This window comes from Paroedura picta, chromosome 5 (genome assembly GCF_049243985.1).
Source record: "Paroedura picta isolate Pp20150507F chromosome 5, Ppicta_v3.0, whole genome shotgun sequence".
Taxonomy (NCBI): Eukaryota; Metazoa; Chordata; class Lepidosauria; order Squamata; family Gekkonidae; genus Paroedura; species Paroedura picta.
In genome coordinates, this window is record NC_135373.1 from 112,968,631 (window position 1) to 112,991,358 (window position 22,728).

General features: G+C 46.3%; 1 protein-coding gene across 7 annotated transcripts in view; it reads right to left on the bottom strand.

Moving 5' to 3' along the window:
- The window catches only part of LOC143838540 (sodium- and chloride-dependent GABA transporter 2), a 72,350-nt gene that overhangs the window by 21,864 nt on the left and 27,758 nt on the right, over nucleotides 1-22,728 (bottom strand). For 6 of the 7 annotated variants that reach the window (XM_077339977.1, XM_077339979.1, XM_077339982.1 and 3 more), the window contains one exon: nucleotides 20,174-20,306. In XM_077339977.1, coding sequence (XP_077196092.1) covers nucleotides 20,174-20,306 — 133 coding nt within the window. Of the gene's footprint in view, nucleotides 1-20,173; nucleotides 20,307-22,728 lie in introns of those variants that run through there. The other variant, XM_077339984.1, reaches the window with a different exon arrangement.

The window sequence follows — 22,728 nt, forward strand, 5'->3', positions numbered from 1 at the left end:
GGAGCCAACTCAAGTTGTTCTTAGTTATTAGTCCCAACCAAATGCCTGGCAGAGGAGCTCCATCTTGCAGGCCCTTTGAAATTAACTCTCAAAGGGCCTGCAGCTCTTACGGGAGCTCATTCCACCAGGTGGGGGCCAGGACCAGGGAAATCAAGGGCCAAGGATTGCCAGCCTGTTTCTATTAGCTGAGCGCAATGCCCTTCAGGCATTCAACCATGGAATTTGGGTTGAATCTTAGAGCATTCTGGGATATGGTGACTTCACTACCAGTTATGCAGCCCAGTGACATTGTGGCATCACAGGACACCATTTATGTAAGTCCCACCTGGGGTTGCCAGTCCCCCCTGGCCACCAGCAAGGGATAGGGGTAGGGTTGCCAGCTCCAGATGGGGTAACTCCTGGAGATTTGGGGCTGGAGCCTGGGGAGGACAGCTTCCTACATCAATATCACCTGAATTTCTAATTTATTGTTAATCCAATGGTCCTTTGAAGCCATCATTGCCTTTTCTGACCTCCAGCAGCTCTCTGGGGGTCTCAGCCATCCTGCAATTAGGATACTTTTAACTGGAGAATGAACCTTCTTGGATTTTCTTGCATGCAAAATATGTGCTCTGACTTCTGAGGCCATATATTTAATCCTCTAAACACAATGAACCAGCAAGGTTAAAAAATAATGTATTATTTAACGTTTGCCCCCCTCCCCCAAATCTAAAAACCTATTTCATGTGAAAGCGCTACAGGTCAATTACGACGCCTAAAAAAAAAGTTTAGATTTGGTTCTTGCCTTCTGCAAGACCCGATCCAGTTTTGGAGATGGCCCAGAGAGACTTTTCCCCCCTCTGGTTTATTTTTGCATTGGAGTCATACAGCTGGAAGGGAATCTGTGGCCCAGCTAACTCCAAATGCCAGCCGCAGCAGGGTTCTTCAGACAAAAAACCTACCATCACAATGAGTCAGGGGGGAATAAAGTGATTGAGTCTCCTCAAATGTAACTGAAACAAAGCAACAGAGGATAATTTTCACTGGCAGCTCTTGCCGTAGTCTGAAAGGTTATCCAATCCCTCACATATTTGCCCCAATTGTAGTTCCAGGGAGCTCAACATGAAATATGTGGCTCCCCCCCCCAACTTTACCTGAGCAAGCCTCAAGAATTAGGATGAAAGAGAGAAAAAAGGATTCTAAAGGCGCCCATGACTGACTTGGCTAAGCAGAGATATGAACTTAGGTCTTCTCCAAACTGGTGAAGGTCATACATCCAGTTCCATTCATAAAACATAGATTTCAGGCTCCTACAGCCTCAGTTCACCTTTAGTAAGGTGACCAGAATGTCCCACTTTTGGAGGGACATCTGGGGGCACCTGGGAAATTGTACTTATGTTGCAAGTAAAATATATATATATTACAATACTATTTTTGCGTTCTATGTGTTCTATGAAAATTTTTGTTGCTCCATATAGACCAAATTTTAATCAAGAACCTCCCCCGGTCAATGGTGTCCCGCTTTACCAATGTTAAAATCTGGTCACCTTACCTTAAGGCAGCACAGGGAAAGAAAGGGAGGGTTAAACCTTCAATCGCCACTCTCCCAATTGAAAACTCCCCCCCCCCAATTTATTAGCATTCTAAAGGGGGGGGGGGAATGAGTGTTTGATAGGCATGTTTTCCCCTTTAAAATGCTACCCGATCAGGAGGCCAATTTCGATAGCTAAATGAAATAGAGGTTGAAGGGTTAAACACCTTCTTCCTCTACAGGGCCCCCAAAGCTAACTGAGGCTGTGGAAGCTTCCAGTTTACCTCTCAACTCAGCCTCTGGCCTCACAATCCATTCACTCAGGATGGCAGACAAGAAGCTTCCTCACCCCCTTTAATAGATAATAGTTAATGGCCCCAAATCAGCCAATGAGATTCATGGCAGAGTCTGTACTTGAATCTCGATCCTAATCCGGGGTCGTCCAATCATGGTCCTGTATGGTGCTACAAAAGCCCCTCAGTGGTACTGTGGCATGGGGGTTTTCAAAATGGCGGCTGGGGAGACCGCCAACCCTGTGCCTGCCATTTCTGAAGAGGAAAGAAAAAGGGTTGTAATTTTTTTTTAAATCTACCCTTATTTCAACAGGTTGAACTACCTCCTCCCAAAGTATATGGGAATGGGAGGGGTCCCAGCCATTTAAGCCTTTTATGACCAAAGTTCTTCTCACTTCAGGGGGCATGGCAGGGAGGCATGGCTAGCTTAAATCACTTCCTGGTACTTCAGAGCCTGAAAAATATTTCAGCAGTAGCTCCTTGGTCAAAAGATTGGACCGTTTCTGCATGAGGAATCTGCCCCTGGACAGCCTCTGGTTGCTGGCAAGTTTTAGAGCCCCCTCCACATGACATCGCCTGCATCCTGAGGCTGTCTAGGGGCTGGCTCAAATTTTGTCCAGATTTGCCTTGGGATGAGGAAAATTGCACAAAGTGGATTTGCCGCCTTTTATCTCACATCCCATGGGTAAGCAACCAGTGAGCAACCGAGGTAAGCCTATATGGAGGGGGCAAGGCATCTCTGCAGCATTGTCCCACCCTCGCACCCACCTTCCCTTCTCCATTTCCTGTTCTGAGCAATTTTTTTAATCTCACAGTCCACGTTGCAGTGCAACCGCAAAGCTACATTGTCAAAGGTAAAATACAATCTTCCCCAAGTGTCCACGGTCTTTTTGGGATCAGGCAGCCAAAACACAGCCTGTTTGTGTCTTCTGGAGGTGGGAAATGAGCTGGGAAAGGGGGAGGGGGTTATCTAGCAGCCTTCTCCCAATCATACAGTTTTCTAAGCACTTTGTTTTTAAGCCAACCTTTTCCAAAAAATAACATTTTGGGCTCCAGGGACCATGTCCAGTGTCTCAGAATCCACTCAGACATAAAGTCCAAAAGAACACAAATCTCCCAAAGGGGGTTTAATGCTGTATTGTTCTGGTGTTTCTCCATAGCAACGCGGAAGCGTTGATTTTTATTTAAAATGCATCTGTGTTGTGGTATTATCACATAGCAATGCAGAAGTGCCTTTTTAAAAAAATTAATTTTGGGAATTGGGGGGCAAGAAAGTTTCAATCCACGAGAGAACTGCTGTGCTGTGATGGGTGGCTTGCTGTGATTGACAAGCCAAGGAGTGAGGGGAGAACTTCGGCTTGTTTTCCTTTGCAGCCTTGTAGGGAGGCAAAAAGCCGCGATGGGGCAGAGGGAAAACATGGTTGGGGTTGCAAATGCGAGGTTTACCATCCCTGTTTGCAAGCAGGAAGCCACATGCGTTTTACCCCTCCGTGCGGAAACGGTCCTGAAAAAGACTGTTATAATCAGATACTCAGATTACTAGAGGTTGGCTCTGTCTGCCCCATATGCTCCAGCCAAGTTTGCCATCCAACACTGTCAAGACTTGTTATGACAATAAACTGTGCTCTGTGAAGCCTCATGCCACAGTCAATGCTGGTCTTTAAAATGTCTCTGGCATTTGTGGTCTTCAAAATCCCCAAACTCTGGCCCATATTAGTCACACTCTTTGCAGGGATCCTGTGTCTGGAATGTCAGACTCCAATCAGGGGATTAGTATGGTGCTTATGGGATCATAGAAGCTAATTACTATAATGCCCCACAACAACTCTGGGTTTTTATGCTGTGTAGTGCCACTTCTCCACACAGGCATCAACGGGCTATGAATCAACCTTGCAGTTATACTGGGAGCATCCACACACTGCTGGATATTGTTACTACTGTTACACTACAAGCTCTCATTTGATTGACCTGGTGTGGGCAGGACAATCCAGTGGCAATTAACTGCTATAGCCCAAGAATGCAACATCCAACAAATCATAGATCAGGGGTGGCCAAACTGTGGCTCTCCAGATGTCTGTGGACTACAATTCCCATGAGCCCCTACCAGATCTACCAAAAATCTGTGCTTGAAAACCATCGGTCCATAAATCAGTAGTTACACTCCACTGTGCAGAGAGCACTCTGTTTATTTTTCCACTTACTGAAACTTGCCAGAGGTACAAACTGAATTATTAATAAAGAACCAGGGCCAAGCAGTGGGTTTTATTTTAATCAGTGATGGCTACAACTCATCCAAACTGTGTAATTTGTCAGCTTCACCTGTCGGACTCGTGTCCACGCCAAACATTAAATGAAGAGGATGCAGTGAGCCAAACGCTATCCAAACACTAGACGCTAATATGTTTTGTACACTTAGGAGCAGCTAATGTGGATGAATTGCTGCCCTTTTCAGATCCAAGATTTGACTCTTTGCAGCTTCTCTCCAGTTAGCTAGCGAATGCACAGCAGGTTTGCCACTGCTTGTACTATTTGGAGGGCTTCACAAACCACACACAGATGTCTTCCTCCAACAGAAACCCTGGGAGATCAAATTACTAGGAATCCTATTACATAAGAACATCAGAAGCGCCCTGCTAGATGAGGCCAGTAGTCCATCTGGTCCACCATCCTGTCTCACACAAGGGCCAGCCCGTTCCTCTGGAGGGCCAACAACAGGGTGTAGAGGCTGAGGCCTTCCCTGATGTTGCCTCCTGGATCTGGGATTCAGAAAATTAGTGCCTCTGAACGCGGAGGTTCCCCTCAGTCACCATGGCTAGTAGCCATTGACAAGAGTTATGAACAGGAGTTGTTCTATACTTGCATTTTCCTCTCTCCATCACCACACGTTCAACAGGCTGCGAGGACCCTCACTAGATCATCATGGAGGGCCCATGTCTAGATGCCGCTGCGGCAGCTTCATTGGTTTCCAGTTAGCTTCCAGATCAAGTTCAAGATTTTGGTTTTGATCTTTAAGGCTATACACGGCGTGGGTCCTACCTATCTGAGGGACTGCTTATCTTCCTATGCTCCCCGCAGGGCACTCCACTCTGTGGGCATGAATCTGCTGCTTGTCCCAGGTCCCCAGGAAGTGCGCCTGGCCTCGACCAGGGCCAGGGCCTTTTTGATCCTGGCCCCTACCCGGTGGAATGAGCTCCTGGAAGAGCTGAGGACCCTGACAGAGCTCTCTGCGTTCCTCAGGGCCTGCAAGATGGAGCTCTTCTGCCAGGCATTTGGTTGAGGCCAGGCTGGAGACTGGAGCAGTAAGATTGGGTCCCTCCCTTACTTTTTACAATCCGTACCCTCTAGGCTGACATCGACTGGGCTCATCTATTGAGAACATAGACTCGGAGCAGAAGAGGGGGGCTCTGCGGAAGAGAATAGGGTATTGTCTTATTGCCGCCATTGACTGCGCTGACTGTATCAAATTGCATTGCCCCCAATTGCAATGGGTTTTTTAATGGTTTTTATATTTTTATTATTGTAAACTGCCATGAGCCGGCCTGGCTGAGAGTCTAGAAATTCAATAAACCAACAAACAACAACCAGCTCCTATAGTTATTTGGATTTCGCCCGTAACCTAGAAACAGCATGCAATTTAAATCTGTTCTTAGCCACAACTGTCTCCCCACAAAGACTTCGAGTTAGGAATCATTGACCCTTTCACCTAATAGAATAAATCCTCCCCTTTCCCCAGTCCTGTTTTTATACTCAGCAGTGCAGTGATGTAGCAAAGAGACTCAACTGCAAAACAGACTCAGCTCCACAGTCTGAATCACGCCTCTGCCATTCGGTGCCCTTAAGCAAACCAGGTTCTTCTCTCAGCCAACCACCTGCAACTGGGGAATCAGAATAACCACCTTCTCGGGTTGGACCTTTTCTGCAGCCATGATTTGCTGGGGTGTTTTCACCGCATTGGATCCTAAATTTGCTCCTGGCATTCTGTACCTGTAGTTTACTCCCGTCACTGGTCAGGGGGACTCCGATGGCGGCATGTGTTTTACATTTTCGTTGGGAGAGTGGGCGGTCCCACCTTTTTTGGTCAGCACATGCACAAGATCACACTTGCGCCATAACACAATTAAAAATGTCAGCCACAGCAATTTAGCATGTGGACGCTCATGTAGGGTTGAGCGCTTCGGCTCGGTTTGGCTGAAGCCCCAGGCAGTACATAGGAGGCCAGCACTGCAGCACAGAGAGGAGGGGCCCAAAGCTAGACTTAGAATCATAAAGTTGGAAGGGACCTCCAGGGTCATCTACCTGCCCATCTACCTCAAAGGATGCTTGGAAAGGAAGAGAAGGCAATTTTAAGCTGCTTTGAGACTCCATCGGGTAGTGAAAAGCAGAGTATAAAAACCAGTTCTTCTTCTTGACTTCCTTAGTGGTCTCCCATTCAAATACTAAACAGGACCAACCCTGCTTAGCTTACAAAACTTGACAAGATCAAGCTCATCTAGGCCAGGGGTCCCCAACCTTTTAGGCCATGGGGGACGCATTAGCATGCCCAGTGCCTAAAGATGGCCACATCTTAAACCAAAATGTAACAAAATTATTAACCTAGGTAAATGAAGAAATGTTAACTTTAATGCAATCCATTTTGGAACAATATTTAACTATGGAATCCTTTTATTTAGCTACACATGCTTCCCTAGACAGTGTGATTTTTGTGGCTGTTTTCTGTTAGCATGATGTCCAAGTCAAGGGCCACACAGAAAGAGGTCAGGGGCCACATGTGAACCGCAGGCCACAGGTTGGGGACCCCTGATCTAGGCTGTCCAAGTTAGGGCTGCTTGGAGTTATAGATGTTGAAATTCTTCAATATATACTGTCTAATATTAATAGGATTAATGAAAGTCCACAGTAAGTATAATTGCCGAAAGGGAAGTATCAATCCTACACCTAGTAGAATCTGCAGATTTCCTTTGTCTAGTAGCATGTTTTGGCATTATATAAGTAGACAACTGATCTTTTATATTTGTTGTTCTCATAAATGCAACAACAGGTTTCAAGTAAAAAAAAATATCAGAGGCTTTTGGATGCTGATTTCAACACTTTTTTTCAAGCCATCTCCAGTGTCCTTATAAATCAAAGTCCCAATAATCCATTTCTTTTCTCTCAACTCCTTTTGAGTAGATTGTTCCTGCCTCATATTAAGATTCATATGCTACCAGATGGACAGCCAGTAGAAACCGAATTGCCCCATAAAGTGGAATCTGCCTTTTAAAGTCATTGAGTTTGCAACCATTTCTCTTTAAGTTGTAAAAATAGACTATGGGGCAAATTGGTTTTGATATGTTTAAAAGGATGGCAATGGTAGCTCAAAATTAATTTTCCTCTGTGGGGTTATATATACAGACAATTTCCCCCATCTTCCTTTTGAACCACAGCCACCAAAAATAATAATTTGGCTGGCATCACAATTGAGTGCAGAATATGCTTTTACGTTCCCTAGAATCCACCAAAACAGCTGACAGAACGACATCCCTTTGCCTCCTCCCTAGCATGTGTGCAATAAAATGTTATTATCAGCAACTAAATGCATCTCTCAACAGCTGCAGGGTATAAAATAGCAAGCTATACACTGTGGGATACCTGAGCATTCTTGTATATCCATTGACATCCGAGTGTGCGGGAGACAGCGTGCATCCACTGATACTCTTAGACTATAAAGAAATGTACTCCAGTAAATCCTACTGGAATAAGATTTCTGAAAACCCCGGAGGTGTTTTGCCATTGCCTGCCTTTGAACTTCCTTGTTAGCCTCCCATATAAATGCTGACCAGGGCCAACCCTGCATAGCTTCACAAAATCCAATAAGAGCGGGCTTGCCTAGGCCATCCACATCAGGGCAAGACCCTAGGGAAGGAGCTAAACTCTGAAGAGGGGCACCCTCACAGATGTTAAGCAAGGGTCCCTAAACAGTAAAAGACAAATACAAAATAAAGGTCGTCATTTGACGCAGCTGAGCACCACCAAACGTGTCTCCCAGTTTGGTGCAGTGGTTAGGACTAGTGTGCGGACTTCTAATCTGGTGAGCCGGGTTTGATTCCGTGCTCCCCAACATGCAACCAGCTGGGTGACCTTGGGCTCGCCTCAGCACTGCTAAACCTGTTCTGACCAAGCAGTGATATCACGGTGTCTGTTGTAGGGAGAGGAAAGGGAAGGTGACTGTAAGCTGCTTTGAGACTCCTTCGGGTAGAGAAAAGCATCACATAACAACCAACTCTTCTTCTTCAGTAATATCAGGGCTCTCTCAGCCTCATCTCCCTCGCAGGGTGTCTGTTGTGGGGAGAGGAAAGGGAAGGTGATTGGAAGCTTCTTTGAGACTCCTTCAGGTAGAGAAAAGCAGCATATAAGAACCAACTCTTCTTCTTCTTCAGTAATATCAAGGCTCTCTCAGCCTCACCTCCCTCTCAGGGTGTCTGTTGTGGGGAGAGGAGAGGAAAGGGAAGGCGACTGTAAGCCGTTTTGAGCCTCCTTTGGCTAGAGAAAAGTGCCATATAAGAACCAACTCTTCTTCTTCTTCTTCTTCCCCTGGTGAACAGGGAATTGGGTATCTGGAAAATACAGAATGTCTTCTCCAGCGTAAGTGTCATGCCCAGATCCAGGAGTTTGACTATGTGGGTTCAATGCAACAATAGCAGATGTTTGGCTTAAATGTGAACTCTCCCCCCACACGTACACACACTCTCTCTCTAAAGCACTGTTCACGCTGACTTTATTACTAGAAAGCCTACTGAGATCAGAAACAATGTTCTCGGCCTCATGTTGTTCTATAACAAACATGATTGTGTTTGGGCCTGCTCCACATGCCTGTGCCAAGTTCTTCCACCTGTGACACCCGTTTGAAGGGACAGAAAGTCTCCAATGGCGTTTCCTTCTCCCTGATATTATTGACGCAAGTTCACATTTCCTGCAGGGATGGAGTTCCTGCTCTAATGGGATGGAAAGGCAGCCTACACCCCGAAGGTAACTCTGGCACTGTGCTTCACTTTAAAAAGAATGAAAAACCGTCTGTTTCCAGTGTAAACCCAAGGCTAATAGAAAATATAGACAGTGTCTCTGGAAAAGAATGATAGTTTTTCTCCCCCGATGCTCACAAAACCAATTTCTCACCCAATGCTGCTGCCTCTAGAAGAAGAAGAAGAAGAAGAAGAAGAAGAAGAAGAAGAAGAAGAAGAAGAAGAAGAAGAAGAAGAAGAAGAAGAAGAAGAAGAAGAAGAAGAAGAAGAAGATTTGGTTCTTATATGCCACTTTTCCCTGAGGCTGAAAGAGCCCTGATATTACTGAAGACGAAGAGTTGGTTCTTATATGCCGCTTTTCCCTACCCAAAGGAGGCTCAAAGCGGCTTACAATCGCCTTCCCATTCCTCTCCCCACAACAGACACCCTGTGGGGTGGGTGAGGCTGAGAGAGCCCTGATATCACTGCCCGGTCAGAACAGTTTTATCAGTGCTGTGGCGAGCCCAAGGTCACCCAGCTGGCTGCATGTGGGGGAGCGCAGAATCAAACCCGGCATGCCAGATTAGAAGTCCGCACTCCTAACCAATCCTAACCACTACACCAAACTGGCTCTAGAAGTCCTCTTTAGTCATGTGGATGGGCAGGGTCTGCCATCACACAGATTTACCCCAGCGTAAACAGCCTGTCTCATAACCTACACCTGCTGGGGTGGCAGACAGGGTGGCTAACCTCCAATGATGGCTGGAGATCTCCTGAGAATGCAACTGGTCTCCACGAAACAGGTCAGTTCAAGCTGGAGAAAATGGCCGCTTTGGAAGGTAGATTTGGCATTATACCCTTTTCTCCCCAAACCCTGCACTCCTCAGGCTCTAGCCCCCAAACCTCCGGGTAATAATTGTTGTTCTAGTTGTTGTTGTTGTTAATATAATAATTATTATTATAATAATAATAATTATTATTATTTCAATTTTTATTTCTTGCCACTCTTGTTAATATAATAATAATTATAATAATTATTATAATTATTATTATTATTATTATTATTATTATTATTATTATTTCAATTTTTATTTCTTGCCACTCCCGAGACCGGCTTGTGGTGGATTAAAATGGCCCACAATTAAAAACCCCAATGAAACCCCATTAAAATTAAAAAGGGACATTAAAAATGACAATACATAGATCAAGAAACATGCTGGTAAGAATCCACTACATCCCCCACCCCATAAACATCATCCAACAGGGAAGTGGTAAGAGGGGAGCCATAACCCCGTATGTAACCCTTGCGTACCACTGCTTGGCACCGGGGGACGGGGGGCCTCGATCGGGTCTTCTACTCAGACCCCGGCCTCAACGATAAACCTGGTGGCAAAGCTCCATTTTGCAGGCCCTGCGGAACTCAGAAAGCTCCCGCAGGGCCCACAGCTCCTCTAGGAGCTCATTCCACCAGGTAGTGGCCAGGACCGAAAAATCCCTGGCTCTAGTTGAGGGCATTAGTTCCCAACCCAAACGTGACAACCCTAGCCTCCAAATCAGTCAAGGATCCCCCTGAAGCATTCTTCAGGCTTCAAGAAGCCCCAGAAGTGGTGGGATTGTGCAGAATATTGTTGTGAAGCACAGCTGTGCACATGCCCACCCAGGGCCCCTTCCCTTCCCAGGCCCATCATTGGCCATTTTGGGGGGGGTGGGCAGGTCGACATGACCATATATATGGTGATAACACTCAATAAATATTTAACAAATATTTAAAATATATTTAAAGATTAATTAACTCCCATCCATTCAGGAAAGCCCTTTCAGGGACATCAAGAAACCCCAAGGGTTCATGAAACCTTGATTGAGAAAACCAACCCCAAGTGAATTACAGGCGCCCTCTGCCAAAGCGGTCCAGATCGAGACACTAGTGCACAAGTCTAATTACAATTGCTCTCCAGAGCACAGAGATCAATTGCCCTGGGGGAAATTGTAGTGATGGCAGATAGATTTTATGGTGCCACATTCCTATCGAACTCCTCAAATGCTGCATCCTTAGGCACTTACCCCAAATCTTCAAGGATTTCCCAAAATGGAGTTGGCAACCCTGGGACCTGCCTTGGGACAAGCATGTTTTCTTGTACTACCTTAATCCTTCTTTGAGCTATTGGCCTTCCAGCGATTCACGAAAATATTTTCATCATGTGCCGTTTCTTCACACGCCAGGAGCTCAGCATGCATCGGAAAAACGTCCAGGCGAATGTTTTTAAGTCAATTCACTGTTGAATGCAATCTCAGCATTTGTCTTAATTAGTCCCAATATATGTGGAACGGCTCCTATTTACGCCTTCTTCCAGACACAATATTTATTTACCCAAGTTGGTTTACTCAAAAGGTGCATTTAGAGACACTTCAATCGAATGAAACACAATGAAGAAAAGCCTAAGACCTAAGGAAATTTTTAAAAAGGAAAGCAAAAGAAAAAGAAATTATGTCGGTAAACAACAGGAAAAATGGATGAAACAAAATTTCCAGCAGGTGGGAAATGGTTGGTGATGTAGAAGAATTGATGTGGACTTTTTAAGAACATTAAACCCGATGCTTATTGCAGTAATCTTGAAGGCGTTTTAATTTCAGACAGATAATGAAGGGATTATTCAGAGAAAAATACCAAAGTCAACTGAAACTGGCCTTTTCAGAGGATGTTTACGTACTGAATTGGACTTTCTACTACTGTTCTGGGTTGGAAATTACACACACGTTGATTGGTTCACCCCAATAAGGGGTTTGATTCCCCACTCCTCCACATGCAGCCAACTGAATGACCTTGGGCCAGTCACAGTTCTCTTAGGGCTGTTCTCACAGGGGTCTCTCAGCTCCACATACCTCACATGGAGTCTTGTGGGGAGAGGAAGAGAAGGTGATTGTAAGACTCCTTTGGGTAGTAAAAAAACAGGGTACAAGAAACCAGCTCTTTCTCAGTTCTCTCTCTAAATACACTTACTGCCTCGGCAGGAGGGAATGGCCACACCCAAGTCCATCCTTACCAAGAAGCAGTCTGACCATAGCACCGGTTCACCAACAACTGCGCTATTCAGATCAAGCCCTGAGTAAAAGTTCATCTCTTGCGTGTGCGGCCTGCTTCATGCGTGGGAGTCAATACAACCTGGGAGAGTCCTGATGCTGCCATGGCAACCATGAAGTAAGAGACGGCATCAAGTAAGGAAGTCTCTGCATGGATGTTAAAGTCCCTCAAGGCCAACAGTCTAGGGAAACAGTGTCCACTCAGCAACTCAGAAAGGAGTCCAGTGGTGAACTGGGGAAATGTACATCAGCAAGACTCCCACCCTCTCCTTGTCATCACAAGCCAGGACAACTCATTCAAGGCCAGTGATGTTTGGCACAAGGTTTCCCTGGAAGAGAAAACAGGGATGAGGATTACCTCTCCCCACCCCCAATCTCTCATTTCACTGTTGACGGACAATCACGTATCCTAGGGGTGAGGATGTAGGTCATCCATGTAGGTCTTAGTCAAACAAGCCAGGTCAAAGCATCCCACCAGGATAGTCTCCTGGAGAACTGAGGTCTTATTGACTTACTGACTTGGCCTTACACAGCATCAAGTTAGGAGAGAATGGAATTCACTGAGCCTGCCTGCCACTATTCCTTGGGAGGGGATGGAGATTAGAAAGAGTCCAAGCATTTCCATATCACCCTTTGTGAAACAAATCACCTCCCATCCCCATGCCTGTAATAGTCTCTAATAGGGTTAGCAGGAAACTGGAGGGGATGGGAAGATGGTTGTCAATGACAGCATGATGTCACTTCCAGGAAAATCCCATCTTTCTAGGAATCGCCAGAAACTCTATTGTAGAACGACCCTCTGAAGCTGCCATTTTCTCTAGTTTGATCTCTGTGATCTGGACTTGTTTGTTTGTTTATTATCTGACAGATTGGGTTTGCCTGGGCTACCTGTCAGGTTACAGTCTGGAGCCTGAAAATCTCCAGAATTACAACTGATCTAGTCTGGATATCAGTTGTAATTCTAGGAAATATTCAGGTCCCACTGGATGATGGTGACCACAATGGGAGATTTTGGGGGAGAAGCAAACTGCTTTTGCTCCTTTATATTTTAAATGGGGGGTGTGGTTTGAAGTTTTTAATTGTATTAATTATTACGAGTGAATTCTACTCCTGTTCTGCTCCTACCCTATTAGGGGAAGAGCCTCAGCAGTGTATAATCCACCCTCCAAAGCTGCGATGTTCACTGAGAGAACTGATCAGTGTAGTCTAGAGCTCAGCTTTAACTCCGGTAAACCTCCCTGAAGACTGGCAAATCTAATCCTCCACTTTCCATTTGGCTCCGTTTTGAAGCCTTCCTCCCTCTTAAGTGGCTCTTTCGTTGGAGAAAGAGCTACTTGAGCTGGAGGAACTCCATCTTGTTGTATTGTGTCTATGGTTTGTGCCACTTTGGGTACTTCTAGCAGAACAACTGAACACTCAGAAAGAGAGGCAATTTCTTAAACTGGGATCAGCAGTAAAGGAATGCTTCAGACAAGCTGAGGACTTCTCTTTCCACAGGCATCCATGGAGGGAAAGACACCTCCAAGCAGCTTGTGATGCAACAAGAATTCTTTAACCATTTCATGCTGGTCTTCCACTTCACCACCACCATCAAGAAGAGAAGCCTCATCATGGCTAATTGTAACAGAGCTTCCTCCCCCAGGTTCACAGCAAGTGAAGATTTACCCAGATCTGAAAGGAAATCTAGTTGATCTTGGGGTGGGCTCCTTTATGTGCAAGCCGGTGTGGTGGCTTAAGAGTGGATGAAGGGCTCAAAGGCAATGTGCTCAAAGGTACATGTGGTGGAAAGTGTTTGCACTGGGTTACAGACTCAGGCTTGTTTCCTGAACAGTGCCAAGAGAATCACAGTGGAAGAAGGGAACTTCCTAGAGAGGCCAGCTCCAGGTTAGGAAACTCCCTCAGGTTTGAAGGGCAGAGCCTGGAAACAATGGGATTTGGAATGGGGAGGGTGTAATTAGGGCTGCTAACCTTCAGGTAGTCCTCCTACAATTGTTCTCCAGCATGTGACATCCATCTGGAGAAAGTGGCTGCTTTGGAAGGTGGCTTCTATGGCATCATACCCTACTGAAGTCCCTCCATTCCCAAAACCCATCCTCCTCATGTGGTCTCCACCCCTAAAATCTCCAGGTATTTCCCAACTTGGATATGGGAGCAGCCATTTTGTCCAAGGGAAGTGGGAAACAGATATTTATATCCTGGAAATCAGTCAGAACTCTGGGAGATCTCCAGCCGTTATCTGGAGGTCAGCAACTTCTAGAACTTCCCCGTCTCCTTATTCCACTGCAGTCTTCTATATCCCTGAAATTGTGCTCTTGTGGAGGAGTGTTTTAGTAGAAGGGGACAATGCAGAAGTCATCTACCAAAGGGTCAATGTGTTGAAGTAGCCTTCCCCTTCTTTGTAAATAGAAATGTGTTTCTTTCAAAGTTTCTTTCAAAGTTCAGTCACCACCCTGACTGAACAGAACCGTAGGAACCAGAGATCTACCTCTGCTACAGCAGGTACAGCATGTACCCTGGGTGCCACTTGATGCGGGCCCTGCTCAACAGCTTCTATTAGACAGGCCATCTTTTGATAGTGAAAACAGAAATTTCTTCATGTCTTTGATCTGTCTTTGATTATCAAACTAGAAAGAGAAGAAACTGGGAGGGAAAACCCAACTTTGATCATGTCATAGACCAATTGGCATCAGCGAAAGCAAGGAAGGTAATGTTATAATTTTCCTGTTGTGCCATCATTTGTTAATTAAAAGATTAATGTGCTTGACTTGAGCTTACTCCAAAGCCGGAAAGACTCCGGAAAGTAGCTCAATGCGCTGATGTTACCTGGAAATAACATCGGCACATCGGGGTCATTGGGAGGTGATGCTCGGTCTTGGACAGGGGTGCAATTTCAGTGTTTTATTTTCCCCATATAGGGTGTTATTTGCCATAGATACGCTCCCGTCAGGATTTATGCCTTCGCTGCTTCTAAATCCCAGAGTGCTTCTAAAACAAGTTATTGGGATCTTGGATGGAGGATTAAGGTTGCCAACTACTGGCTGGGAGTTCCTGGAAATTTGGAGATGGAACCTGGAGAAGATGAGGTTTGGTGAGATGAGGGACCTCAGCTGGATGTAGTGCCATAGAGTTCACCCTTCAAAGCAGCCTTTTTCTCCAGGAGATCACAAGGTCCACATGGAGGTTGGAAAGACGCCCTGAGGATCCCCAGTTCAGATTAAGCACTGAAGACAGTTCTCCTTTCTGTCTCCCTTAATACTAGAATTTGTAGGTACCAAATAAAGCTGCGGGACAGTAGGTTCAGGACAGACATTAGTTTTTCATCTAAAGAGTGAATCCACTATCACAGAGTGGACTGACAGCCTTAAATTTAGGTTCAGCCTAATGTGATAGCGTTCTAAAATCTGTTGTACGCTGTCTCATAAATATATCAGCGTCTCCAAATGGGGCCTATATTGTTCTTTTGTCAAAGGAGATGGCCAAGGAAATTGACTTGAATATTGAACAATCAATTGAACAATCAATATTGAATTGAAGCTTTTGAACTCTGGTGCTGGAGAAGACTCTTGCGAGTCCCTTGGACTGCAAGGCGAACAAACTGGTCAGTCCTAGAGGAGATCAGCCCTGACTGCTCCTTAGAAGGCCAGATCCTAAAGATGAAACTCAAATACTTTGGCCACCTCATGAGAAGGAAGGACTCCCTGGAGAAGAGCCTAATGCTGGGAGCGATGGAGGGCAAAAGAAGAAGGGGACGACAGAGAATGAGGTGGCTGGATGGAGTCATTGAAGCAGTCGGTGCGAACTTAAATGGACTCCGGGGAATGGTAGAGGACAGGAAGGCTTGGAGGATCATAGTCCATGGGGTCACGAAGGGTCAGACACGACTTCACAACTAACAACAACATTGAACAATCATATGTACCACTGCAATGGTACATCACAGTGTTAACAGGAGTATTGTGAACATAAGAAATATGAAAAGACATGCTGTTAAACAACAGATGTACCAAAAGCCTTGTGTTAAAAACAATATGCAATGTAGAAGTAGAGCTTCCCCCTGTGGGATTATAGGTTTCCGGGGTCCTCCCTGAAGATTTAGGAGTGGAGCTTGGGGAGGACAGAGATCTTGGTGGGGTACAATGACATAAGAGTCCACCTTCCAAAACATCCATTTTCTCCAGAATTGATCTCTTTTGTATGCAGGTGGGTTTTAATGCTGGAGGATCCCCATGTCCTACAGCAGGGGTAGTCAACCTGTGGCCCTCCAGATGTTCATGAACTACAATTCCCATGAGCTCCTGCCAGCAAATGCTGGCAGGGGCTCATGGGAATTGTAGTTCACGAACATCTGGAGGACCACAGGTTGACTACCCCTGTCCTACAGGAAGCTGAGATCCCTCTTCATGGAGAAAATGGGTGCCTTGGAGGGGGGACCCTATGGCACTGTGCTCCACCGAGGTCCCTCCGTCCAGAAACCCCACCCTCTCTACACTCTGCCCACACCCCAAAAAAAAATCTCCAGGAATTTCCCAACCTGGGTTTGTCAGTCCTACGCCCCAGCCACATAGAAACTTTGAACCAACAAACAGAAAGAGTAATTGGTTGACCGTTGTGAGCATCACTGAACTATGCAATGGTTTCGTACTCCAAAAACTTAGCCTCCAGGGACTCCTGCATTAGCCCCCATATCAAAACTTTGAAACAATAGAAGTGGCAGAATGAGTAGCACCCAAAGGCAAATGGAAACAGTAAACACATAGGAAATAAGACAACGATCCGGAAACATTAAAATCAGCCATAAGATGGTAATTCACCGAGACAAGTAAAACAATCAGCAAAAGAAGCAGGGGTAGGGAAAGGCACGTCTTTGCCCAGCGCCTGAAACAAAATCAGCATCCGTGAACAAGATATCTCCCTCAGGCAACTGGCTTTAGAGAAAATATGCTCCGTGGGTAAGCCCAATACCATCTTGGCAGTGGTTCTGTTGCAGCTGTAACAAGAGCTTAGAACGGGTGAAACTACCATTACGTGGCCAAAACATATGATAATAAATCACCGTGCCTTGGGGGAAGTGAGTGTTTATACATTGCTTTATTGCCAGTTGTCTCTGGGCAAAATTCAACCTCTGTCCCTAAGATATGTTCTCTCTCTTTGCAGGGAAACTGCCGAAGACTTCACGCTATCATAAATATTTTTTTCATTTTTAGATCCGTCTGTTTGGAGAGCCCACGTTGCATCTGCCACTCTTGCTTTCGCGGAGCATATGCTTTATAACACACGGGCATTTCGGTACAGCAGTCATTCATCAACATGTCTGGTCTTATTTCCCATGTCCCCGATACCTCTGTTTATTCTTCTTATAGCCACAGAACGCTTGTCCCTTTCATCATTTTTGCATGGTAGGCTGATGACTGACTTCTCCGTCTCTTCCCTACAGGAGCGCTTGTGCTAGGCTCTTGTTTTGTTTGCAAGGAAGGGACACGGCCGTATCTTTCGCCATGCCCTAGCCGGAGATCTTGGACTCCATCAGAACTAATCACCACATTTGCATGGTTTGGGTCTCATCAAGAAAAGGGGGTTGTCTTGCCACAGTGACTTTTCATTTCCATCTGTTCTCAGCTCCAAACACAAAGATCGGCTGGGAATGGCTCAGGAGGGCGTATTAAAAACACCCTAATGAGCGTGATTCAAGTGGCAGCAGCATATTGTGAGAATTGGAAATGAGGCAGAGGAGGAGGTCGCACAGTCAAGCAAAAATGGGGGTGGACGTAGCGTAATCAACTTCGTGCATGGGGAAAAAAGATATTTGCCCCTGCGAGCTGAAAGCTCAGCCTGTGGCTATGTGCAGCCTGTGAGTTCGAATGCTTTTGCTGTTTATGTCCGATCCTCCCCTAATATCCATGCAATTTAGTTGGGTTCTGTTGGGTGGAGCTCGTTTTGAGTTTCTAGTTTGTATGTTCATTGAAGTTCTTGGTGATAAGAGTTGTCTCCTTCTCAATAGCAAACAGTGAGAAACAGACCTATCCACTGGCAATGTGATAAATAAAGAAAAATGTCCTATTTTTGTGGTTCTCCTTGTTTCTTTATTCTTTAGGACTTCTGTCAAAACGGAATCCAGGTAATCTCCGTTTTCAGTTCTTTCATCAGTGACAAGTCCTTATATATATTAATAGTATAATACTGGCCACAGGCTCACATAGGTATGGGGATACCAGTCTGTATTGACACGTTCCCCACTAAATATCCCAACTAAAGGGGGATATTACAATACCAAGAGGAGATGAACCTCTGCAGGTGGACAGGTGCTGGTACTCTGCAGGCCAGGGTGGGTGGCAGCCCATTAGTGCACAAGATTCAGCACACCACTAAAATGGACACTTTTTGAGCATGGGGTGGTGGGCTACCAAAAGTTCAATCCCGCACGTGGGGACTGATGTACACAACCAGCAATTGCAGGCTTAGAAGAAATCCAGCACAAGCTTTTCTTTTCCCATCGGCTATCACACGCTGAAACTGGTGTGACCACAAGCTCTTCTGGGGATGGGAAGAGCAATTAAATCTCTCCCATTAAGGTTGCCAGCTCTAGGTCAGGAAATACCTTGGTGATGAAGCCTGGGGAGACCAGGGGCTGAGGAGGGAAGGGGCTTCAATGGGGTACGATGCCATAGAGTCCAGCCTCCAAAGCAGCCATTTTCTCCCGGGGAACTGATCTTGGTCTTCTGGAGATCCATTGTAATAGCAGGAGATCTCCTAATTCCAGTGCAGGGGCAATAAAGACCAAGGCCCATCCTGCACATGTCAGATAATGCACTTTCAATGCACTTTCAAAGTAGATTATCCTGTTCTGCACAAGGAAATCCAGCTACAAAAGCACTTTGAAAGTGCATTATCCAATGTGTGCAGAATAAGTGCAGGTCAGAGTCACAAATCAGTTTGATGATGAGGTCCACAGGTGCCTATTGAAGGTATCCTCGTGTGTCTAAACTAGTCTTTCTCCAACACATTTCCAGACCAGGACCCAAGCCTTGGTTCAGCTTATTATTACTGGAAAGATTTTTTTTTCAGGATATGGAGAACGACAGACCAAAAGGTCAGAGCCGTTCCATTTCAATAGGGAACAAGTGCAAAAACCACAGCGCTTCGAGGGAGATTTCAGGAAAACAGACTAACCAAGCAGCAAAACAACACACATACATACCCCCGGAGCCCAGCAGAAAGAAGAAAAAGGTCAGCCCAAATTTCAAAGTCACTCAGCAGCAACCTTACTGTAGACACATTTGCTGCTGCTTTGTACTCAGGTAGCGTTAGGTGACGTCTGCAGCGACAACTTTACATGGATTGGCTTGGTGTCAGGTGCGGAACATTGTTCAGCCCTGCCGCATACAATCCACATGGCAGCTTCGTCTGACAGCTGGCCTGGACAGCAGCAGAAAAACACATTGAGGAGCAACACTTTTAAAAGGCGCTATAAGAAGACCTGCCTTTTCAGCATTCTGAGTTGCGTTCAGCTTGGGTCATGCATGTGCCCCCCAAGAGTCTAGCTTGCTTACTGGCCTCTTAAAAAAGTAAGAAGAGCCCTGCAGGATCAGACCGATGGTCCATCTAGTGCAGCATCCTGTGCCACACAGTGGCCAACTACTTCCTCTGGACGGCCAACAATAGGACAAAGAGGCTGAGACCTTCCCTTGATGTTGCCTCCAGGCTCTGGGATTCAGAGGTTTAGTGCCTCTGAATGTGGAGGTTCCCCTCAGTCAACATGGACAGTAGCCATTGATACACTGATCCTCCATGAATCTACCTAATCCCCTTTTAAAGCTGTTTATACCTGTGGCCATCATTACATCCTCTGGCAGCAAGTTCTACATTTTAATCACTCACTGTACAAAGTGGTATTGGGTTTTGACCGTCCTGAACCTACGGCCCATCAGTTTCATTGGATGCCCTCAAGTTCTAGTATTTGGGAGAAGGAGGAAAAGCTCCCTTTGTCAATTCTTGAGGTTAAATGTAAAGAATAATACATCTTGACTATAAAGTCCTCAACCAGTGATGAAACACAGTAGTAGTCCAGGTGAATCCAAAGGTATTTTTAGAGCAATTAGTAAGAATTCTCTCTCATTCCCCAGTCCCTATGTGCACTGCATATCATCTCCTGATGACCCTACCTGCCAGCACAGATGATCCTTATGTGCCCTATTGGCTTGCTAATCATAACCATGGATGCTTAGGAGAACCACGTCCCCTGAGCACTTTGATAAGAACCTCAAAGGGCAGGGCTTTTCAGTAATCTGGACTGTGAATGAAGGGGGAGAGATGCTTACCTTGCCTGTAGACTTGACACCCTTCCAGATGCAGAAGTAGCAGATGATCCAGGCCAGCAGCAGGCAGAGAGCCAGTTCCCATCGGATGCCCCCCATATGTTCAATGCCACTGGAAATCTTTAGCACTCTCCTCCTGTGGGAGAGACAGAGAGATTGATTCCCTCTAGAATCACTTGTTACGCCCAGGGTTATCATCTACAACAATGGTCCCCAACCTGCGGTCCGCAGCCCGGTGCTGGGCCACGAAGGCCAGGGCGCCGGGCCGCGGTTCCCTCTCCCCGCCCCCCCCTGCAGTAAAAAACTTCCCCGGGCCGCAAGCTTGCAGCCCGGGAAACTTCTTACTGCGGGGGGGGGGGGAGAGGGAATCAGGGCCGCGCCACGCATGCGCACATGCGCCATGCACGGCCAAAATCGCGCATGCGTGCTGCACGGGCAGGGCAGTTGCCCCGCCGGTCCCCAGCTGGAAAAAGGTTGGGGACCACTGATCTACAAGGCTCCACTGTTGGGTTGCCAGCTGGTGGAGTCTGGGGACACGGGGACATGGGGGATGGGGGGCCATCGGACAAGGGCACTATGTCCCTCTAGGAAAAACCCGGAAGGGACAACATGCTACTCTAGGAATCACTGGAAACGCTAGGAAAAGCCCTAGAATTTCTACCTATGCCACTAATTGAATGACATCACTTCCGGAATTTCCCTGGAATTGACAATCGTGCTGACAGCCATTTGTTATTTCTTTCCCTGCCATCCCAGAGTAAATGGTCACAGGACATTGGGGGTAAGAGATGCCTTTCACCTCCAGCAGGTAAATGGCAGGCCTACTCCATCTCTTGATGTGCACTCAGCTCCCGTATTCAAGGTTTAGGCAACCCTAATACAGAAAAGACAGTATAATGCTAGCAAAATACACCTGGGGACTTTTCAGTCCTGGCCCCTACCTGGTGGAATGAGCTCCCAGAAGAGCCGAGGGCCTTACAGGTGCTTGCTGCATTCCGCAGGGCCTGTAGAACGGAGCTCTTCTGCCAGGTTTATGGTTGAGGCCGTGGCACGGAAGATCATGGGCCCCTCCAGGAGAGAGGCTCCAGAAGAGTCTACATTAGGCCAGACCATCACCGGGTTGAACCATCACCATCCGTTGATGCCCCCATTAGTTGCTGAGGGGTGCCAGGGTTTGTTTTATATTTTAATGGGGTTATATGATTGTTTTATGTGGGGTTTTATTCTTAATCTGCCAAGAGACGGTTCACTGATAGAGGCGGGTAACAAATCTAATCATCACCATCATCATCATCATCATCATCATCATCATCATAATCTTTCAAGAGCAGACAGGTGCCATTTCTCAGCGTAAAGACCTCAGTTCCATAGTCTCCATTCATTCTGGCCATCATGAAACAGCTGTGGCTACACTTGATATATAGACAAAAGAGGAGCTAAACTTGAGTCCAGCAGCCTCTAAGAGATCCACAAGATTTTCATGGCATGAGCTTTCAACAGTGAGAGAGGCCATCTGACAAAGGGAGCTTAGACTCCTGAAAGCCCTTACCTGAAAATCTTGCTGATCTTCCTTTGGTGGAGCTACCCTTTGAGGCCGTCTCATATGAGGTCAAACCACTGGAACATCAAACCCAGGACTGTCTATTCTGACTTAGCAGCAGAGCAGAGCTCCAAGGCCAATGAGAAGCAAGAGGACAAAGCGAGAAAGAGGAGGGGTCAGAGGGCAGCTTCCAGACAAAGAGAAGCATCCCATTCCAAGGGAAGAGACCTATGCACATGTGGAGCGATGGATGGTGTAGTCTCCCCCCCCCCCCCCCCCACGGACAACTCCAATAAGATGATAAAAAATGAGCATGATGATGAAGTACAGAAAGGAAGGCCGGAAAGCACAAGAATAAAGAAAATGCTGCCGTGAGAAGGAAAGGGAAGGCGTTCGGATGAAAGAAGTTGCGAGGACACAACAATGAAACCAAGCACCTAGGGGAGGAAGCCGGAAGAATGGTACAGACAGCTGGGGCTGCAAATCATTCTGCCCAACCTGCTGATGCATAGACACACAGATGCTGAGACACAAAAGTGTATAGAGATGTGCAGAAAACAAAACTGGATGAGATGAGTGAGACCACATATGCCCCGCATCTCAAATAACGCCTGCTGTTGTTTGTTCCTCCTAGTTCACAATAGTAATGCCCTGTTGGGAGGGGGGATTTCTGGTTGCATCCATCTCCTGTCTACCACCTCCTCTAGTCTTTCTTCAGTTTCTAAGAAGAATCCCAGTCTGGGAATTTGGGCAAATGCACAAATCAAAGAGGAGGGAGAGCCACAAATCGACGCTAGGCCTGAAGCTAGGGAACTTTCTTTACTCACTGTGTTGGCATTGGTGTAGCCAGCTAGGTGTAGTGGTTAAGAGTGGCAGTTTCTAATCTGGAGGGGTCTGGGTTTGATTCCCCGCTCCTCCACATGCAGCCTTGGGCTAGTCACAATCCTTTTAGAGCTGTTCTCCCAGAGTAGTCCTGTCAGAACTCTCTCAGTCCCACCTACCTCACAGGATGACTGTT